This window comes from Lithobates pipiens, unplaced genomic scaffold (assembly GCF_037356315.1).
Source record: "Lithobates pipiens isolate NorthernLeopardFrog02 unplaced genomic scaffold, aLitPip1_a1.2 Scaffold_27, whole genome shotgun sequence".
NCBI lineage: Eukaryota > Metazoa > Chordata > Amphibia > Anura > Ranidae > Lithobates > Lithobates pipiens.
In genome coordinates, this window is record NW_027507788.1 from 133,796,740 (window position 1) to 133,819,108 (window position 22,369).

The 22,369-nt window shown below is 41.8% G+C and overlaps 1 protein-coding gene across 1 annotated transcript in view; it reads left to right on the plus strand.

Annotated features, from left to right (window-relative positions):
- Nucleotides 1-22,369, plus strand: part of LOC143934136 (serine/threonine-protein phosphatase 6 regulatory subunit 1-like) — a gene marked incomplete in the record, with an annotated part of 277,801 nt that overhangs the window by 154,325 nt on the left and 101,107 nt on the right. The window contains 3 exon segments of the mRNA XM_077457496.1: nt 2,165-2,188; nt 5,570-5,627; nt 20,988-21,133. Coding sequence (XP_077313622.1) covers nt 2,165-2,188; nt 5,570-5,627; nt 20,988-21,133 — 228 coding nt within the window.

The following is a 22,369-nucleotide window of genomic DNA, read 5'->3' on the forward strand; positions in this document are numbered from 1 at the left end:
GGCTCCATTATCGGGTGCTTTTCTCTTTTGGCAAATTGCCGATATGTTTCGGCGGCCGAAATTTCGGTGCATCCCTACCAGAAACTAACAGCAGCGACCCAACCTCAATGCATTTCACCATTTAGGCATCATCAGGAATTCCCTGTTTGTAGTGTTATAATACATGTCAAGGAATTTTCAGTAAAGAATTTATTTTCATCAGTTGCAGTAGCACCTAACTTCAGAGTTGCTGGTTGACTGTCTATGCCTTACATGTTAGTGAATTGGGGAAAACGGATTATGTAAGCATCAAAGGTCAGCTTTTATTGTCAAAAATACTAAAACATAGCTTTAAATTATTTTTTTTATAAATAAAAAAAATAAAACAAAAAAACTGCATAATGTTATTTCCTGGTTCACGGGCTGCGGCGCTGTGATTGGCCAGAGCCCCAAAGATGGCACGCCCGCGTATGCTGTTTTTTCAGTGCACATTTGCCAATGGCGTCGGCACATGCGGATACAGTGAATATCTCCTAAACTGTGCAAGTTTAGGAGATTTTTACAGTACCTACAGATAAGCCTTATTATATGCTTAACTGTAGTGAAAAGTGGTATAACAGGGTTTACAGCCACTTTAATAAGTGACTATGTAGTAGTTTTGCATATATTTTTTTTATGGTTAGGACTAAAAGTGACTTATTCCCTCCCCCTTCAGAGGTTTCATTAACAGATAGACACAAGGGTTGATTTACTAAAGGAGTATAGCAATGTTGAGACTGCAAAGTGTATTTTAAGTTACCTTACTAAATGAGATAAAGCTTTGCTGATTTTAGTGTTTTTTTTTTTTTAAGGCCTAGTCACACTTTGCAATTCATGTGCACTGTGTTAACACAACCCGTGTTGTGTCATGTGTTAATGCTTGTCATTTTAAGGCAGATTGCCCACACCATTATAAAATATTGATTGCTTGCGTTCAAAGTGAAACTAAAGGCAAGAATACTTGCCTATTCTCCAACTGGCCCTCACCAATGCTGATATATTTTCCCTGGCTTCTTCCAGTTGCCAGTCTTCGACCATTTTGATTGGTCAGGGCATCATGGGCAGTAGTTATCCAATCCAGCTGGAAATGTAAACGGAACGCATGCACCATGTAAATTCTGCAGAGGCTTGTAAACAATCAGGTAAGTGTTTTTTATTGCATTAGAGACATTGCAAATCTCTTTTGCAATAAAGAGCCTGCCTGTTTGCAATTTTATTTCTTGCCTTTAGTTCAGCTTTAAGAGAATAGAGTTAGTGATGAAGGATGAACAAACTCTGGACAGCCGCACTCCGGATCAGATGAAAAGTAAAAAATGCCTTTATTTCTTCAGAATGAAAAACCTCACATCACACAAATAACAGCAGCAAGAGAGAAAAAGTATAAAACAAAATTGATGACGCATTTCACGCTAAAGCTAGCACTTACTCATAGCTTTAGCGTGAAACGCGTCAGAATTTTGTTTTATACTTTTTCTTTCTTGCTGCTGTTATTTGTGTGATGTGAGGTTTTTCATTTTGAAGAAATAAAGGCATTTTTTACTTTTCATCTGATCCGGAGTGCGGCTGTCCAGAGTTTGTTCAGACTTCATCTACTTGGTTTGTGCAATCAGCCTGCACCTGGGATCCCTATTTGCCTGGGAAATGAGCAATCTTTTGGTGGACTCACCTGGAGCGGTGGGTTCTCGTTTTTCTTGTCGACTTTCTGAATAGTTGGTGACCTATAAATATACTCTTTAGCCTCAATTCATCACTACTCTTTACACAATTATATGTATCTTTATTTTTAGCCATGTGACTTTTTTTTCAAAGTTTCTGGGCTTTGGCTAAAAATTCATTGTTTTTTAAATAACTATATTTAACTTTGCGTGTTAGCTTTGTGAATTGAGCCTTATGTATAAAAAGTGTTAATCTTTCCTTATGCTCATAGATATCCTGTGGAAAAGTAATTTAAATAGTGCAAATATTTTAAATGGCTTGTATTGGAAAAGACTGTGATACTTTGAGCAGAATGCACACATGCACACTTATCTACTAACAGTGCACTTTGCTAGTATATTGTTATCAAACTTTCATTTTCCTTATCAGCTTGATGCTTCAACCTTAGTTTGATATGCCTGCTATTTCTTTCTCTTTTTCTAACTTGCAGTGCTCAGTTTCGACAGCTGAAGAGGTAAAACAAAGTGGGTAGGGCATGAAACAGTCATTTTTCTGCACCATATGGCCCCCGTGGTTAAGAATCCTAATTATTCTATAAGGGTGTGTGTGTGTGTATACAACCCCAGTTCCAAAAAAGTTAGCATGCTGTGTAAAAGCTACATAAAAACAGAATGCAACCATTTACAAACCTGATAAGCCCGTATTTTATTCACAATTGAAAATAGAAAACATAACAAATGTTTACTTTAAGAAAAGGTCATTTTTAAATTGAATTGATGGCCGCAACATAGCTCAAAAGTGTTGGACAAGGCAACGAAAAGCTGGCATAGTACAGACCAATTCCAAAAAGAGTTGGGACAGGGCCATGTTTACCACAGTGTAGCATCCCCTCTACACCCCCCCCCCCCCCCTCCCCCATAAAGCAACCCCTTTAATAGCACTCTGTTAGGCCTGGTTCTTGCTGCAGGTTCACACCCATTCTTGAAGCCTCAACCACCCACACAAAAATCGCAGATGGTATGTGCAGGTGCCATTAATGCTAATGCACTGGAAATTACAGCAGCCACTTCCACCACTGGCAACCACTGGGCGTGGGGTTTCCATGCGGACTGCGATTTGAACAATGGAGCAGGGATATTTTTCTTGCATTTTCAGGAGGCACCGCGCAAAGCACAGCTTTCAGAGCTGCAGAAGTGTGAACCAAGCCTTAACATCTGCGAACTGAGGAGACAAGTTGCTGGAGTTTTGGGAGAGGAATGTTGTCCCATTTTTGCCTGCACATATGCTGTTCTAAATCCTGGACATGGCCTTCAGCATTGATGGTGCCTGTCCACATGTGCAAGCTGCCAATTCCTTACGCACTGATGCACCCACATACCATGAGAGATGCAGGCTTCTGAGCTGAATGCTGATAAGCCAAAAGGTCCCTCTCCTCTTTAATCTGGAGGACATGACTCCCATGGTTGCCAAAAAGAATATCACATTTCAATTAGTCTGACCATGAACAGTAAATGAGCTTTGGCTTAGAGAATACTCTGGTGTTTCATGTTCATGTTGTTCTTTGCCTGACAGAACATTAGCTTGCATTTTTGGATGGCACGATGAACTGTGTTCAGACGGTGATTTTACTACTTATTCCTGAGCCCATTCAATAATAATCATAGAATCATGCCTGGTATTACTGCAGTGCTGTTGATGTGTTTCATCCTTGTCCTTTGAACGCAGAGATTTCTCCAGGTTAATGGAATCTTTTCATGATATGTACTGTAGACGATAATAAATTTAAAGTCTCTGCAATTTTATGTTGAGGGACATTATTCTGAAATTGTTCAACAAATTTTAACCACTTACAGACTGGACCATTTTGCTGGTCAAAGACCAGACCACTTTTTGCGATTTGGCACTGCGTCGCTTTAACTCAAAATTGCACGGTCGTGCGACGTGGCTCCCAAACAAAATTGATGTCCTTTTTTCCCACAAATAGAGCTTTCTTTTGGTGGTATTTGATCACCCCTGCGGTTTTTATTTTTTACGCTATAAACAAAAATAGAGCGCCAATTTTGAAAAAAAACGCATTCGTTTTTACTTTTTGTTATGATAAGTATCACCCAAAAATATATAAAAAAACATTTTTTTTCCCTCAGTTTAGGCTGATACGTATTCTTCTACATATTTTTGGTAAAAAAATCGCAATAAGCGATTATTGATTGGTTTGCGCAAAAGTTATAGCGTTTACAAAATAGGGATAGTTTTATGACATTTTTATTAATAATTTTTTTTTTTTTTTTTTTTTTTTACTAGTGGCGGCGATCAGCGTTTTTTTTTATTGTGACTGCGACATTATGGCAGACACATCGGACATTTTTGACACATTTTTGGGACCATTGTCAGTTATACAGCAATCGGTGCTATAATAAATGCAGTGATTCCTGTGTAAATGACACTGGCAGAGAAGGGGTTAACCAGTGGGTGGCAGTGTAGGGGGTTAAGTGTTCCTAGGGGTGTGTTACTAACTGTGGGGGGCTGGGCTTTCATTTAGTGAACACTGATCTCTGCTCCAATCACATGGAACAGAGATCAGTGTTGCTAGGCAGAATGGAGAAATGCTGTTTGCAACAGCATTTCTCCATTCAGCCGTCCCGTGAGACGATCGCGGGTATGCCCATCGAGTCCGCAGGACCCACGACCAGACTCGCGGCGCGCTCGCGATGGCAGGGCGGCATTGAAGATTGGACGTACCTGTACACCAATATGCCTGCCCGTGCCATTCTGCCGACGTACATCGGCGTGCGCTAGTCGGGAACCGGTTAAACACCACTTATCACACATTGATGAACCTCTGTCCATCTTTACTTCTGAGAGACTCTGACTCCAAGATGCACTTTTCATAACCCAGCATGTTACTGATCTTTTGCCAATTAACCTATTAAGTTGCAAAATGTTTTTTTTAAGCTGGCTCTTGTTAGTACCACTTGTTAGTTTTGTAGCCCTGTCACAACTTTTTTTTAGACATTTTGCTGCTTTCAAAATTAACTTTTTTTTTTTTTTTTAAATGGTACGTTTTCTGAGAATAAACTTTTTGATGTGCTTTCTGTTGTTGTTAAAATATGGGTTTATGAGATTTGCAGACCATTGCACTCTGTTTTTATGTAGATTTTACACAGCAGCCCGATTTTTTTTTTTTTTTTTTTTTTTTTTTGGAGGGAGTTGAGGGTAGTGTGTGTGTATGTATATGCGTGTATGTGTATATATAATATATACATTTAAATTTTTTGCTCCTCTGCACACATAGTTTTAGTACCGTGTTTGCTTTTTATTATTTTTTTTTTTTTTTGCCCCATACCATTTTCATACTTTAGTTACATTTGTACAATATTATCTTTAGATCTATAGGATTTTTAGTGGACATTCTAACAACATTCTATGTGCATGTGGCATGTGTAGATGTATTGTAGTAATTTCATACTGCAAGTCATTTGCAGCCTCTATGTGCCAGTGTTGCAATTTTATGATTTATTGAGCATGTGTACATTGTCATCACAGCACAGTTCCTCATATCACTAGTGTTTTTGTTGGAAGTTCAAAAGTATGGGTGAAAATAACACAAATCACACTTGTGTTTTTTTTTTTTGTTTTGTTTTTTTGCATGATGGCTGTGGCTAAGCGTTGTTCACTAAAGCATTTCTATTTGCTTGGAGAGCGTAGATGAGCACATGTGGTGTAATTTGGTTTTGCATGAAATGAGGGAACAGCAAGTACATCACAAATTCCTCTTCATTCACTAGCCTGTTTGTTCTCTCTACCTCTAATTTTGAGTGTTAGGTTTGTCAATCAGGAAAATTGCTTTCAAGATCATCTATTTTATGGCATATTCTTTTTTGTTTTATTTTCTCAGTGCTCCGTTTGACAAAACCGCAAACATCAATTTTTCCCTGAACGCAGATGAGGAAAGTGTAAGTTTTTTTTGTTTCCTTGTTAGTATAAAAGAATCTCCCTGACTGGATCCTGAATTAATCTTGTATTTGTCCACTAATTATAGTGATTCCATTTATTGACTAACACTAGATGTGATGCACAAAAGTTTGATTATAGTTAACTTTACACGGGCACAGAATCTTATAGTCTTATATCGCTGAATTTACAGCTACCCTTAGGTAGGACAGTGGCAAACAAAGCTGGTAAGGACAGCCATAGCATAACTCATCAGCCTCCCGGTAAGCTCCAGTTTCTTTTCACGCATTAGTGGACACAGAGCCATAGTAGTTACTATGTGGGTTAAAGAGCCACTGATGGGGCATGCCAGTGTCCATCACCTAAGGCAAGTAGTGTACTCCCTATATAACCCCTCCCACTACTGGGAGTCCTCAGTTTTTTCGCCAGTGTCTAATTTGTTGGTCACAAGTAAAGAGGTGCTGTGCTGAGCTCTGCTGGGGCTAGCCATGCTGACCGGATCCGTTCAGACTGTCCTTTCATAGGCCAAAGGAATGGTACCTGGGCCTCGTGTCCGAAGAAACAAGGTTTTGCTTGTGAATGCTTCTCTTTTTGGAGAGCTGGACCCTGGGTTCCAGTACTTTTTGGTAGTAAGGCCATAAAGTTTTACTGGCAGGGTGCTGTTGCAGGTCCAGGATTGTGGGTAACCTCTAGGTTCCCCTGTTCCTGAAGGTTTCGGAGCCCACCGTGAAGGGTGAAGATTGGGTTTATCTCAGATAACCCTGCAGCGAGGAAAGGCAAGTGGAGATTTTCTTATGAATTTCTCCTTTTAAGTTATAATGTTGTCATGCCTATGTGTCACCATGGGGGGCTGTATTGAGCACTCGCCGCCTGATCCTGGAAACAGCGCTGTGTCAGAAGCCTTCATTTCCTCCTCTCCTCCGGCCACAATAAGCAGATCCTCTGGTAAGAAAAGGGGGGACTGGTTCTCCTCCTGTGCCCCCAATGTTGAAATTAACCCCTTTAGGGCAACCTATATTCTGAAAGCATTCTTTTAAAAAAAGAATCTGTGCGGCCACTCAGCAGTGGTTTTTACCCCTCCCCCAACCGCCATATTAGCTGTTTGCGAGTGATGCGGCCTGTCAGATTGAGCCGTCAGGGGAGACTGTTGTTGCAGCTGTGCTGGACACTTCAGTCCCTGTATATATCACACAGGAGGTCTTCTCTTCTACCATTTGTAATTTGAAAAAGAAGATTGGTGCTATATCTCTCCATAGTGGGTCTAAACATAGCAGATCCCCATCCAGTGCTCGGGACCCTCTTATTGAGGTGCTAGGGACAAGATATCAGGAAGAAAATCTTTTGGAAGATACGAATATATCCTCTTCTGAGGATCCTAATATAGAGGTTCGTTTGAACCTTTTTTGTTGCCTTGATGAACCCACTTCTGGTTTGGGATCATTAAAACCTGCCCCACCTGGGGATGCTTTTCCCATTCATTCATGGCTAAAAAAGCTTATGTATTCTGAATGAGAACATCCGGATAAACAATGTTATCCTCCTAATAAAACTACAATCACATTAAGTATGCTATCCTCCTACGAAATTCTCCACATTTTATCCTGTGGAAGAGAATTTCTATAAGAAATGGGAGTTCAGCAATGGATGCTGCAATTGCCTCAGTGGACAAGTCTCACGTGTCCGGTGGATAATGCGCTAATGTTAATGTTAAAGGATCCAACAGATAAAAAGTTGGAACTTCTTTGCAAAAGCAATATGTCTTTAGCAAGTTCAGTAGCGCAGCCGGTTCTTGTGGCAATTGGTGTATCTCAGTCCATTAAGGAACAGTTTGTGGGGATACTTAAGATTCTGCCTGATCAGCAGGCCCAGCAATAGGCTAGTCTATCACACACTATGTTTTCACAGTAGATGCTATGAAAGATTCTATCATTCAAGGCTTATGCTTGGACTAGTGCATTCTCGCAGAGCTCTGTGACTGAAAAATTGGTCAGCCAAAACACACTGTAAAAAAACTCTTGGCCAGTTCCCCCTTCATGGTGAACGGCTATTTGGAGACTATCTGTATAAATACATCCAAAGGATCTCTAATGGGAAAAGCTCTCTTTTACAAGTAAAGAAGAAGTTCAAACATTTCTCCTTTTAAGCGTGCTTCCTCACCTGTGTCAGGGGCATCAGCCTCCATGCAGTCTCGACGGCCTCAACTGCCAGGCTCAAGGGAAAGACCCCAAGGGCAGCACCAGGGTCAAAAGAGACCTTGGGGCAGAAAGCCCACAAAGCAGAACCCTAAAGCCTCCTTATGAAGGGGCGCCCCCGCTCACTCGGATTGGGGGAGGGCACCTGCAATTTTTAAAGATCTAGCAGGGACAATGTCAAGACAGATGGGTGGCTTCTTCAGTTTCTCTAGGTTACAAACTAGAGTTACGAGAATTTCCATCTCCTCGTTTTCTAAGATCAAATGCTCCCAGGGATCCAGAGAAAAAAGTCTCTTTCCAGCTCTGGATCATATATTATCCCAGCTGGTGATATCAGAGGTTCCCTTAGAGGAACAGGGCACAGGTTTTTATTCAAACCTTTCCACGGTTCCAAAACCAAACGGAGCCTTATGACCCATTCTAGAGCTCAAAGATCTGAATCAGTACTTAAATATCCGATTCTCTTGCATGGAGTCAATCCGAACTCGGTTGTTCCATCCTGCGAGGAGGGCAGTTTTTGGCTTCAATCGATATCAAAGATGCATATCTCCCACGTGCTAATATTTCCCGCTCACCAGAAATTTCTACTCTTTGAAATAGAAAATCATCATTTTCAGTTTGTGGCCCTGCCATTCGGTCTAGCCACAGCAACACGGGTGTTCTCAAATATTCTGGCACCTCCTTTAGCCAGACTAAGGACTCAAGGCATAACGGTCCTAGCCTACTTAGACTAGCTACTTTTAATAGATCATTCAGTCTCGGGTCTAAACCAGAGTCTGATCACAGCTGTAAACTACCTGGAATCTCTGGATTGGATACTCAACCTAGAAGAATCCTCCTTAAAACCATCAAGGAGATTACAGTACTTTGGGCTGGTCATAGATACCGTACAGAAGAAGGTATTCTTACCGCAGACAAGAATCAGTTTTATTATAGGACTAATTCAACTTATCAAAACAAAGAAATATCCTTCCATTTGGCTGTGCATGAGATTGTTGGGGAAAATGATGGCCTCCTTCGAGGCCATCCCTTACGTGCAGTTTCACTCAAGACTGCTACAAAACCCCATCCTGTCGGTCCGGAACAAAAAGATTTAGGCTTTGGATTTTCCAATATGCTTGGCTCCCGACATACATCAGAGCCTAAATTGGTGGTTGATATCCGGCAACCTTCAAAAGGGGACATCTTTTCTGCCAGTATCCTGGAAAGTCAACAGATGCCATCCTTCTAGGCTGGGGAGCAGTCCTGGAAGAAGATTCTGTCCAGGGGAGATGGTCCAAGTTAGAGAGAACCTTGCCTATCAACATTTTGGAGATTTGGGCAGTACGTCTGGCCCTAGAATCTTGGACAGTCAGTCTACGGGATTGTCCTGTCAGGATTCAATCCGACAATGCCACAGCTGTGGTTTACATCAATTGCCAGGTGGGCACGAGAAGTCGTGCAGCCCAAAAGAAGTGAATCATGTTCTAGCTTGGGCAGAACACAACATTACTTGCCTTTCGGCAATTTTCATTCCTGGAATGGAAAATATGGCAGGCAGACTACTTGAGTCTCCAACAATTAGGTCTCTTCACCCCGACATCTTCCTAGCGATATGTCAGAAATTGGGTTTTCCAAACGTGGACCTGTTCGTGTCCAGATTAAACAACAAAGTCGACAACTTTGTTTCGAGAATGAGGGATCCGCGAGCAGTCTTCCTATGGGATCAGTTTTTACTGATCTATGCGTTTCCTCCAGTTCTGCTACTTCCGCATCTTCTCAGCAGGATCAAGCAGGAACGAAAGGAGGTGATTCTGGTGGCCCAGAAGATCTTGGTTTGCCGAGATCTTAAAGATGACGGTAGAAATCCCTCGGACTCTGCCATTATGGCCTGACCTTATTGCACAAGGTCCGGTATTCCATCCTACCTTACAGACGCTAAATTTAATGGTTTGGCTGTTGAAACCCACTTTATAAAGGATTGTGGGTTATCTCCTTCAGTAGTATCTGCTTTGATTAATGCCAGGAAGTTGGCTTCCAGGATTATTCACTATAGAGTATGGAAGGCATATGTTTTGTGGTGTGGATCCAGGGGTTGGCACTACAGGAAGTATGTCATGGGTAGGATCCTTGATTTCCTGCAAATGGGATTAGAAATGAAGCTGGCCTTGAGTACTATCAAGGGCCAGATCTCGGCCTTGTCATTATTTTTTCAACAGCCTCTTGCTTCTCACTCTCTGGTGTGTAGCTTTATTCAAGGGGTAACACGGATTAATCCCCCTATCAAGGCACCTCTAAATCCTTGGGATTTAATTTTGGTCTTATGGGCTTTGCCGAATCAGCCTTTTGAGCCTTTATGGGAAATTCCCTTGGTTCAAGAAAGATCTTTTTGGTTGCCATTTCTTCTGCTAAAAGAGTATTGGAACTAGCGGCTCTGTCTTGTAAAGAGCAGTATTTAATCATGCATAAGGATAAGGTGGTTTTGCGTCCTCATTCTGAATTCCTACCAAAAGTGATGAGAGGTTTTAATTTAAACAAAGATATTATTCTTCCTTCTTTCTTCCCAGAGCCTCAATCTAGGGAAGAGAAGGCACTACATTCCCTTGATGTAGTAAGAGCGATCTATTTAAAGGCGACTGCTCAGGTTCGCAAAACAGATGTTTTGTTTGTACTGCCAGAAGGTCCAAAATGGGGACAGGCAGCATCAAAATCTACTGTTCTCCAAATGGATTAGTGAAGTGATTGTTCAAGCTTACGGCTTAAAGAAGAAAATTCCTCCTTTTCATGTTAACGCACACTCAACCAGGGTGATTAGGTGCATCATCAGGCCTCTATGGCTCAGATCTGTAAGGCCACAACTTGGTCTTCAGTTCATACATTTACCACATTTTATCAAATCGATGTTAAAGGTCATGAGGATATTGCATTTGGGCGCAGTGTATTGCAGTATGAGTCCTCTGGCCTCCTTTTTGCCCTACTTTTTTGTTGCGTCTCCCTCCCTTCAGTTGCCATTGCTATGGGACTTCCCACATAGTAACTACTATGGCTCTGTGTCCCCTGATGTATGAAAACAAAACGGGATTTTTAAAACGGCTTACCTGTAAAATCCTTTTCTTTGATGTACATCAGGGAACACAGAGGTCCCTCCTTTCTTGGTATACACTTGTATTGCTTGGCTACAAAACTGAGGACTCCCAGTAGTGGGAGGGGTTATGTAGGGAGTGCACTTCTTGCCTTAGGGCGTGCCAGTGTCCCATCACTTATCGGTGGCCCTATAACCCACATAGTAACTACTATGGCTCTGTGCCCCCTGATGTACATCAAAGAAAAGGATTTTCTTTTTTTTTGTATTTTTTTTTTTTTATCATCACGGGGCACAGAGCAGGCTATAAACATTACTATCTGGATTATGCGCCATCTATAGGTGAATGGACACTGACACACCAAGCAGACAGGTAGTCCCCCTCTAGATAACCCCTCCCATACCGGAAGTATCTCAGTTTTTTTGCCACGTTTGTTAAGCTCTCTGAGTACTGTTAGTCCTGGACTGGTTCCTTTAAGAATCAAGGGGCTGAATGATCGGATCAGATTAGACAGCTCAATGCTAAAATAAATGGTACCCGAGCCTTGTTTGAAGGAGATTCAACAAGGTTTTACGCGCACATTGATCGTGGCGGCAGAGCATGCACAGTAAAATGACAGAAGTTAATAGCAGCCATCTTAGGTGGTGCAGCTTGGGACACACAGCAGGCTATCTGTTTGGGCACAGGGAAGTTCCTGAGATCCTGAACGTGTTCCTGGTGTTTCCTCTACTAAGCCTGATTTGACCCCCCTGAATAAGGGCGGTCACAGGCTTTCTGGTAAGCCTCCATTGTTTGTTGAATGGTGACGGGCAGCAATAGTGGTGGAAAATACAGACCTATGGTCTTGCACTGGAAGTTCTTCACGTTTTGGATACCTTCACTTATGAACTTTTTATTGTCATGTTTTTGTGTTTATATGCACGTATTTTGCTAATACAGCAATTATATTTGGACTATTTTTCACCGGATGGTTTCTGCACGTGTGTGTGTGTATATATGTATATATATATATGTATGTGTGTGTGTGTGTGTGTGTGTGTGTGTGTGTGTGTGTGTATATATATATATATAATTTAAAATATGGACTACTTTTCATTAGATGGTTTTTATATATTTGATTATGTGCACCAATGATGCATTGTAGATCTATTGTATATATTGTTGTCACACTTATCATATACACTTGTAAGATTGATTTTTATCCAGTGCTGCACTCTTATTTTTATCTATATCTCTTGTGCCCTATATCGGGGTTATAGTGCTAGCTGCACGATATCCTTCACGTTTTTTTTTTTCCTTTTAATGGGAATTTCCTTATTTTTATCATGCACCTAGTGCAATTCTTTTTTATTTTTTATTTTGATATCCAGTTGTTATCCTGGTAGCCGGTAGGCGATCCCAGTTATCTTCTTGGTGGGCCCAGTACTCAAACCTAGTAAGATTGGCTGTAGACGATCCATGAACGGAGCGTGGAAGCTGTCGACTTGCCACGCTGGGGATATCCTACAATCTTTCACTAGGCTGCTCTCCACATGTATGGACACACACAACTGTTTTAAGAAGGCTGAATATATTTCTACCGCTGCAGCTGCTTTGTCCATGGCGGACATTTACAGACTACATTGATCGGTGGGATATTTTGAGACATATATCTAATTGAGAACATCCATTTGGCCTTTTCTGGCAGGTTGGGGTGGACAATTTGTGTAACCCCTGTTGGGGTTCATTGGCGTTCAGGGCCATAGGAATACCAGCTTGTCTGGGTCTCAAATCATCACATGTTACGTGGAATATCAGACAGATTCAAATTTTATTGTGGGCTCTGTATAAGCTCTAGAAATCCCCTGAAGAAGGGCAGGATCTGCCTGAAACGATTGTCGGGTTGGACGTGTGCTTGAGCCATTGTATCATATTTTGCTGTTTGTGATGATGCATTTTTCTAAATGCTTTATATGCATATTTAAAGATAATTTTTGTATTTAATAAAATATTGTAAAATCCGTTACTTGTGTTTTCAGTCACTTATAAAGTCCCATTTTATAGGGGCTTTTTTCTCCTTTCTTGACACGGAAGTTGGCATTTCTAATCGCCACCTCTTCAGCAAGGAGGGTATCGGAGTTGTCAGCTCTTTCTTGTAAAGAGCCATTATTAGTGATAAGATGGTAGTTTTTGGTTTTTGTTTGAACCAGCACATTCTTTCCCTCCTTTTTCCCTAGAACTTCTTTCAGCAGCAGAAAACTGTTTGAGGCAAGGAGTTAGGCTGCATTCACACCTATGCATTTTTAGTGCATTTTGCAGATTTGCACTACATAACATGTTCCATATGAAAATGGTAAATGGACTGTAGTGCAAATATGCAAAAAGCACTAAAAATGCATAGGTGTGAATGCAGCCTAACTCCTTGGATGTGGTATGAGTTGTCAGTTTATCTGAAAAGATGAGCACAATTCAGGACATCAGACTCCTTGTTTGTGTTGTTGGAGGGGAGCCAAGAAAGGACAAGCAGCATCCAAGGCATTCATTTAATATTAGATCCGCCAGTTAGTCATTTAGGCATATGGCCTGAAAGGTAGAACGCCTCCCTTCCGGGTGAGAGCTCATTCTACAGGGGGGTGGGAGCCTCTTGGGCGTTTTCACCATCAAGCCCTGCCATGATGGGTGACAGATTTGGTACCAGAACTGAAAAATCCTTCCGCTAGTTTGGAAGTTACTTTCAGTAGAAGCCAGCCTATCAGACTGGAGAGAAATTCCAGGTACCCTCATGGAACAAGGGACTTGGTCATCAGAGGAAGCTCATCACACTGTTTTGCAACTAGGGGTGATTTGGTTATCCAAATATGTGAGTTTCATTTTACATTGCTACTCCTGTATGTTGGAATCTCAGCCTGGTTTCAGAAATCGTCCTTTTAGCCTATCTGGGGCATGCCCCTAACTTCTTGTACTCACAAGGTTGCTTTTTCATTGCTGTCACCTCATGATGCAATTCTGAGTTTGAGCCGCAGTCCTTTTTAAAGAACCCTTTTTAGTGTTACAAGGTTATATTAAAGTGGATGTAAACCATCCCATGTACCCAGTGAAGTGACTAGTAATTGATGATACACAGAGATGAAACAAATCCTTCTACATAATTTTTAGCTGTTTATTTACAGCCATTTCTTCTGTAGATCGATCTGAAAACATAAACAGGAAAGGATTTCTCTTTAGTTCTAGGAGCAGGGGGCTGGAATCTGAAGTCTTCACACAGCCAACAGCTCTGAACCCTGATTGGAGGGAAGGGACACACCCTCCTTTACACAGTATGGAGAAAATGGATATCTGTGGATAACCACCACAGGCAGTGCTGCAGGTTCCTTCCCTGTCACCATTTTAACGCTTGGTGTCGGGGAAAAGCTGCCAGAAGTGACTCATTCTAATCTAAATAACCAGTCGGCAGAGACAAATGATACTCAGATTTGGAGAGAGGCAAGTACACACAGTATAGAAGGATGTGCTTTTTTCATATTACATGCTGATGTTTACAACCACTTTAAGGCCCCCATTCTTTTCAAGGTGGTATCTTCCTTTCATCTTAACCAAAGCATTGTACTTACTTACTTCTAGAAACCTTTGTTTGAACCTGCTGGTGAAATTCCTTTAATGTCCACCTCTTAGAAAAATACCTTACTCTTACCAATTACTTTATGAAGAGGCTTTCATTACTGTGTAGAGACAAAGGAAAAAAAGAAAAAGCACATACCCTATAGTGTAGCATGTAAAATAAGGGATAATGTATTAGATAATAAAAATGCAATCACAAAATGAATAGTGTATGCTGACCAAGATAGCCTGAGAAGTCCCTGGACCAGGTGTACCAGGAGCTTAGCCAGAAACTCCAGACTCCACCGGCATGGGGATTGAGTGTGCTTATGGTGGAACGAAATTGGTCTACAGTAGAGCTAATGATGGGAACTGGAAGTCGCCTAATGTCACTGGTTTGCACATGCATAGAAGAGGAACACATTTCGGTGCAATCTAGCTTCTTCCCCAGCCTGTCTAATCTGGTAGAGAGTTTCATAACTAATTCTTGTTCTTTAACAAAAAAAAGTTGTTGAAGTTTTTTTAATGAAAAAATAGGACTCAAAAAAAACTGGCAAGTAGCCGTAAGGTGACGAGCCATTTTGCAAGTGATGGGACATGCAAAAAGATCTGGTATTAATAGTGATGGCAGACTGGTCTGAAATCTCAAGCAAGCACAAAAAGGTAATGGCCAAAAAGGAAAAAATTTATTCAATTGGCCAATTAGAATCCACCCTATTACTCACATAAGTGATGTGGATAAAAAGGTGCATATAGTAAATGTACTGTTAACATTATGAAATTAGCAATGCAAAAATGACAAGGGATGTAAAGAAAGAAAAGGCAGCAAGAATATAATCGGAAGCTGAAAGAAAGGAGGAGGAGAAGGTAGTGGGGCCTGGTCAGGTTCTTTGCTCACTAATAACTTACTCTCAACTGCTAGCTGCTCTCTCCTTAAGGTCTTGATTATAATTTTGTCTTGGAGACCATATTTAGAAAAAATTTTGAGTATCAGCCCCCCTAATACTTGCTGAGCCCCATTGCGATCCAGCGATGTGCATAACAGCCTCGGATTTCTGGGGGCTCAGTCAGTGAGAGAGTGTGTCTGAATGGACATGCAGAGCAGCGGCTCTGTTCGGATTCTCCCACAGCAGGATTTTTCTCTGGGGGCATTCAGTAGGAGGAAGCGGCGGTGTGCCAGTTGGGGACCCGAGAAGAGGGGGATCGGGGATGTTTTGTGAAAAACCACTGCACAGAGCAGCTAAGTATAACATGTTTGTTATTTTTTTTGAAAGAAAAAACTTGCCTTTAATATCGCTTTAAGATGGAAGTGAGTTTTTTACGAATCGTCATGCCCCACTGCTTCACTTCCATAAAGTTCAGAGTTGACAGTTGCCATGCTTTAACAATAGTCTGGCAAGGAAAATTGGGGTTAGGGTTAGGGTTTCCCCTAGAAGAACAAGGTTAGGACTCAGGGATTAGAATAGGGACCTCCCCCAAAGGTCAGGAGGCGTGTCCCCAGAGGTCAAAGGTCAAGTGTCGGGCTGACCCACCCCCAGCAAAGTGTTCGGCCTACCCCAACTAAGTCAGAGGCATGAAAAAGTCGGGGCTTGAACAAGTCGGGGTAAGTGCTTAGACCTGAATTTAGCGATCCCCTCTGGGGGTCATATACCATCTGAGTATAACTTTGTGAGCATTTTCCTGAGCTAATGTTTATAGAGCATGTGGTGGCAGCAATCCACAGTTTATTCCAATTTGATATATCAAACACTTCTCCTAGGCCACGTTCCCAAACAGGAATATACTGTGGGATTGGATCCCTATGTAGGGTAAACCAAGGCCAATTTTGAGAGAGAGATCAGGACACTAGACTGCAGAGAACTTTTAAAGTGTCGCGCAAAGAGGTATAGAAGTGTTGGGTCAACTGAGATGTTCTTAAGAAGCATGTGGATAAAGTGCCTTGGATCGCTCTATTGGGGAATTTTCCAATGTTCATATACCTAAGAAAAAGTTATTGCTCTGTTTTAGATAAGAGAAGGTCATGTATACTGTATATTTCAGGCATCTGAATGACCTCTATTTGAAGGCCAAGGGATTCTCTGGAGCAAGGGGGAACATAGGGTTATGGAGAATGCCTAAGAATTTAAGGTGGGGGTGAAATTAGTTGATCCGAGTGTTTGAGAGAATCCTAAAACTTTATAGGGTAATTCCAGTCAAATGCTAACTAAGGCTAAATCTACTCCCACTCCCTATTCTATCTACCTTTGAAAAGAAACAATGTGTATACTTGCCTATTCTGAAGCCACTCCAGTTACATGACCGGCTTCAGTGTGGAGGGCAGACCATAGAATACCTGTGTGTGACATTGCCCAGGCTCTGCAGCCATTTTTACTCTCAAGAATTCGGGGCATTCAGATAACGGGGTAAGTAAACAACCTTCTTCTGAAGGACTCGTCTCCCTTTCAACTATCTGAAAACTTCCAAAAGACTATTTAGATACTTTAGGCTTTGAGTTGGGTAATAAACTTTCAAAAGTCAGCCCTTCAACCTTCCTTTCTTTTACAATATTTAGGCCTCTTTCTAGACACAGCCCGGGAAAAGGTTGGTCTTCCAGAAAAGAAACGCCTCTCTCAAAAATCCCATGCTCGTATTTTAAGATTAAAGAAGCGTTCCTCAGTGAGATTCTCTAAAAGTTCTAGTCCTCATACAACATCCTGTTGATCTAGAACAATCCTGCTTGCTTTTTTTTTTTTTCCCTTTCCCTACTTCTCTTTAGCCCCAAAAGTTGGAGAGAAGTGCTACAATCTCTTCCAATTTTGGAAACGTGGTCACCCAAGGAAGCCAAGCTCCTTATCAACACCCTGAAGCGCAGATTAATAAAATTTGCTTTGTATCACTGGACTTTTCTCCTTCAGAGACACCTAATTTGGTTACAATCAGACAATGCCACGGCTGTTGCCTTTATTAGTCACCATAGGCGTACCAAGAGTCAGGCATCCTTAAACAAAGCAAGTTTGATCAGTTCATGAGTGGAGAAACATCGCCTGGAGATCTCTGCTATTTACATCATAGGAGTAGACTATTGGAAGGCAGATTACCTCAGCATATCAGAAATTTGTGTGTAATACAACAATATGTACTCCTGCGCTCAAGGATAAATGTGACATGTTATGTGCAAAAAAACTACCAGAAAATGATTGCAAGTGAATTAATTTGTTCAAATTAAATTAATTGGTTGCTGCTCTCAAAAAGCGACTGTGCCTTTAAGCGTGAAATGTGTAAGAGCGCTAACCAACAAATATAAACTATATACAAAAAACAAGTTACAAATAATCAAATGAAATTCAATAAATCAATTATTCAAGTCCATATACAGTTCATAGACTTTCATTGTGCAAATTAAAGTGCCAAGCGCTGAACAGGTTAATTTGTGCAATCTATGCCTCCTCTCTTGCATACCCTTTCACCCACCAGATGCCATGGACTCGATTGACAGAAGTCTCTAGTGCTTGTCTGGCTGTGTCTCATGTCCTCCATAAACGTTCAAAAGGACTTGATAAATGGTGAAGAGGAAAAAAAATAGTGTAATCCACTCACATGTTAAAACGCGCAGTAACAAGTAAAAGCCGGAAGTGCACAGCGACTTACATCTCCCTGGCCGGAAATGACGTCACCACCCATGGTCTGATACATCTCGTCCCTCCTATGAAACGTTATCATAGGCTATCCTTTGATAATGTCTCGTAGGAGGGACAAAACGCAATAGTTGACCACGGGTGGTGACGTAATTTCCAGCCGGTGAGACGCAAGTCGATGTGCACTTCCGGCTTCTGGTTTTTACTCGTTACTGTGTGTTTTAACATGTGAGTGGATTTTACTTGTTTTTATGAGAAATAAAACGGCATTACACAATTTTTTTCTCTTTGCCATTTGTCAATACCTTTTTGAACGTTTATTAAGGACAACTTGAGACACAGCCAGAAGGACAACAAAGCCCAGCTGTTTACACAAGTGCTAGAGACTTCTGTCTAGGGAGTGAGCATCTGGGGAGTGAGAGGGTATGCAGGAGGGGAGCACGGATCATCCTCTTCGGCACTTGGTACTTTAATTTGCACTATGAAGATTGTGGAAATCTATGAACTTTATATGGACTTTAATGATTTATTGTCATTTATTGCATTTCATTTGATTTATTAGTTGTAACTTGTTCCACACTGCTTATTTTTGATATAGTATATATATTTGTTGGGTAGCGCTCTTTCACCAGATTACCTCAGCAGTCACCATCTGGACCAAAGAGAATGGGCTATTTATCCAATATTCTTCCAATATCCTATATGACACGTAAACAATTTTTATCCTCTCAACCTTTATTTCCACATATGTACGTTATGCTACATATATCATTTTCTGTACATTTTTATTTTTGTCTTGGATAGCCCTGAAGAGAGGAGTCTTTGTTCCCATTAAAATTAGTTGGTTTTATCATGCTTTACTACTTTCAATAGAAACCAATTTTTTTTTTTCTTCTAATTGGATACCGAGCGCTCCTTTTACCTCCCCTCACAAAAATCCTATGTCAGAAATGGAGCAGTCCAATTGTGGATGGCCCTGGACACCAGCTTCAACAAGTTACCTCTGTTTGTTACCAGGACCAAGGGTCCTCTAGTTTTCACCAGAGCATCAGATGCTTTGGTGATTCTCTGGACTTCGTTTGAGCTAATATGTGCATTTCCTTCAGTGCGGATTCTGCCTCAACTGTTCCTCAAATTAGAACAAGAGGACAAACCAGTGATTCTCATTGAAAAAAAACTGGCCCAGAATAACCAGGTACACAGACATTCTCAAACTTCTAGGAGGGCAGTCCCTGGCATTTTCTAAAGAGACCAGATCTTCCGACCCTTGTTTCCTGCTTCTTAATCACTGGCTTTAATATCATGGATATTGAAATCTGTGCCTTGAGGGACCAGGGGTATCTCTGACTGTCATTCCCACATTACTCACAGCCAGAAAAGACACATTCCGAAAGATTTACTGGAGTACCTGGAAATCCTCCTTTGCTTGGTGTGAACACAGACACTTCTGTCCCAGAGAGATCTCTTTACCTCACATCTGACCTTCCTACAATCGGGACTTGACCAGAATGTGGCCTTAAGTACTTTTAAGGGACAGGTTTTTGGCCTTGCCAATTTTGTTCCAGAATCCTTTTCTTTTTTAAAAAGCTTTTGCTTCCAGAAGCCTCTGATTTGCTTTTCACCTTAATGCAATGTCTTTTTTTGGATCAGACCACCCTTTCAACGCCCAAATGGGATCTTAATTTGGTTCTCTCTGCCCTGCAGAAACCACCCTTTGAACTCAACAGGGAACTCTCTTTGGATGATCTCTCCTGGCCTTATTAGTGGCCATCACATCTGTCAGGCGTATCTGAGTTAGCAGCTCTCTTATAAAGAACCATGAAGAAAAATAGTCTTGCCCCCCCAAGACCTAACTTTTCAACCTAAGGTGGTATCAACCTTTCATTTCCAGCTAAGGCGCGGACCTTTTTTGTGCCCTGCTCTTAAGCACCCCAAACAGATTGTTCTTCATTGTCTGGAAGTTGACGCAGCTGTCAGTTTTCTGAAAACCACAGCTTCTGTCAGAAAGATGGACTGTGTCCTACCATCAGAGCTTCTCAAGTGACATCCTGCTTCCAAATCCACTATTGCTAGGTGGGTAAGACAACTCCTCTCAGGAGCTTACACACAAAAGGCTAAAACACCTCCAGCACTATTGCTTATGCCTCCAGATCGGTGGGCATTCCAATATCAACCCTATGTTGCCCAGCCTTGTTAGGCCACTATCTGGTCTTCAGTTCACACCTTCTCCAAGTTTTACCAGGTTTAAATCCAAGCCTCTGTGAACGCAGGTTGCATGGTTCTTCCAGCACCCCTCCTAAATGGGCGTCCATTGATCCTTATTTATGTTGGCACACTTCTGCTTGCCTGGACTTTTCCGTTCATTGCTTACGGAAATCCCAGGGTCTAGGGATATCCAGATATCCAACCTATGGCCTGTATTGTATGATTAAGATAAAAGGAATTTTGACCTACCTTTAAATTCCATATCTGGGAGCACAGTGCGGGACACCTCCCCTCTGTTCTTTGTTACTCTGCATAGCTTAAAAACAAAAAAAAATGAAGGTCTCACGGAGCTGGGTAGGGGTACGCCCAGGAGCATATCCGCAAAGTTTTGCCAGTCTTCAGTCACCTTAACATTAGCATCCTGTAACTCAGTCTATGAATATCTAGGCTCTGCCCTGTACCCCAAGATATGCAATTTACAGGTAATTTAAAATGCCTTTTATTTGTACTAACAAAGGAAACCAATCCTTTTGATGAACAGTACAAGCAGTCGAAGTGATGGGCTTGTTTACATGCACTACAAAGTTAATGTATATTTAAGACCAATATTGACTAAATCATTTTAATGTAGGAGTGGCAACGCAGAACAAAGGGTTTGTAATGTGCTGTAATGTACACCGGTTTTGTTTACAATATTCTTTTGTCTTCTACAGCCTAATTCCAATCTATTTGAGATCTGCTATAAAGAGCGCATTCAACAGTTTGATGATGATGAAGATGACGGTTCAGATGGGGAAGATATTTGGCATGCAAAAGAAATTCGGTTCTCTTCTGGCACCATACAGAGTACTGGGACAAGGTGGGGCTGCCTAAGATTTACAAAGTAAATATCTGTGAGTGACAATGTGGCATGTCTATCTGTTGTCCTCCTGTGGTACAGCAAAGCCAATTTTTGCACATACCACTGCACACAAGAGTTCATAATCACGATTGCTTGGTTTATGCCGCCACGCTGAATGGCCAGAGAAAAGGCAGCAATCGAGGCCAGTCTCTGACACCAGCCTTATGCAGGTCTACAATCTTGTCCCTGATGTCCTTTGACAGCTCTTTTGTCTTGCCCATGATCGTGAGGTTTGGATGGAAGAAAAAGATTCTATGGACAGGTGTCTTTTAAACACAGAGTTGTTGGATTCTCTAGTGGGTTAAATGATGATATGATGCATTCACGTTGGGGGAGGGGCCTAATCATGGCACCTAGAGGGAGCATGTTAGAAGTGCTCCGGGGAGACCAGTGTTATGAAGGCTACAAGCTGCAAATCCTCATCGACAGACAACTGGTTGTTCCTGCCTGATGAACTGATGCCCGCAATGTATTTTTTCTCCCCTGTCTATGCTTGTGTCTTGCACCGGCCAGAAACGAGCAATCAGTCAGATTCTGGAGCTTGAGGTGGATAGTGACTTGGCATGGTGGTGCAGTGCTGGGAAGGGGAACCTTCATGTCTCCCCTGCCCATACCCGTGGCGTGGCACTGAATAGGAGGTGAGTGGACCACCGAGACTCCGGAGCCCGCACTGGAGAGTGCGGGGAAGAGGACAGAACCGGTGAGGGGGAGAAGCAAGGACGAACAAAGCAGGACTGGGTGATATGGGAAGTGTTGCCACTCATTGAAGATCCCAAGCTGCCTGTTAGGTGGAGAGGAGTATGTACTGTAGTGGGGGTAAAGCAGGAACAGGATATAGGAAGACCCATCAGTCAGTTTGACATTGTTAGACAGCCCTGCTCTTCATTTTCTCTATCCATCAGTTTAAAGAAGGAGCTCTCGCCCTGTGGAATCAACCCCCCCCCCCCCCCCCCCAATGATCTGGAGTGATGGAGAAGTGAGTGGGGAAGAAGGGGAGATTTGAACTTTCATTTATAAAGTGGTATGTCTTATAAACTGAAGCAATATAAACCTAAAATAATTATCAAAAATGGACAGACTTATTAGAGACCCGTGGAAGAGGGAACCAGAGATAGCAGGAACAGGGTCTCGGGGGGGGGGGGGGGGGGGAACAAAGGTTTTAGTTTGCGCTGATGAAACCATAAAGCAGTAGGC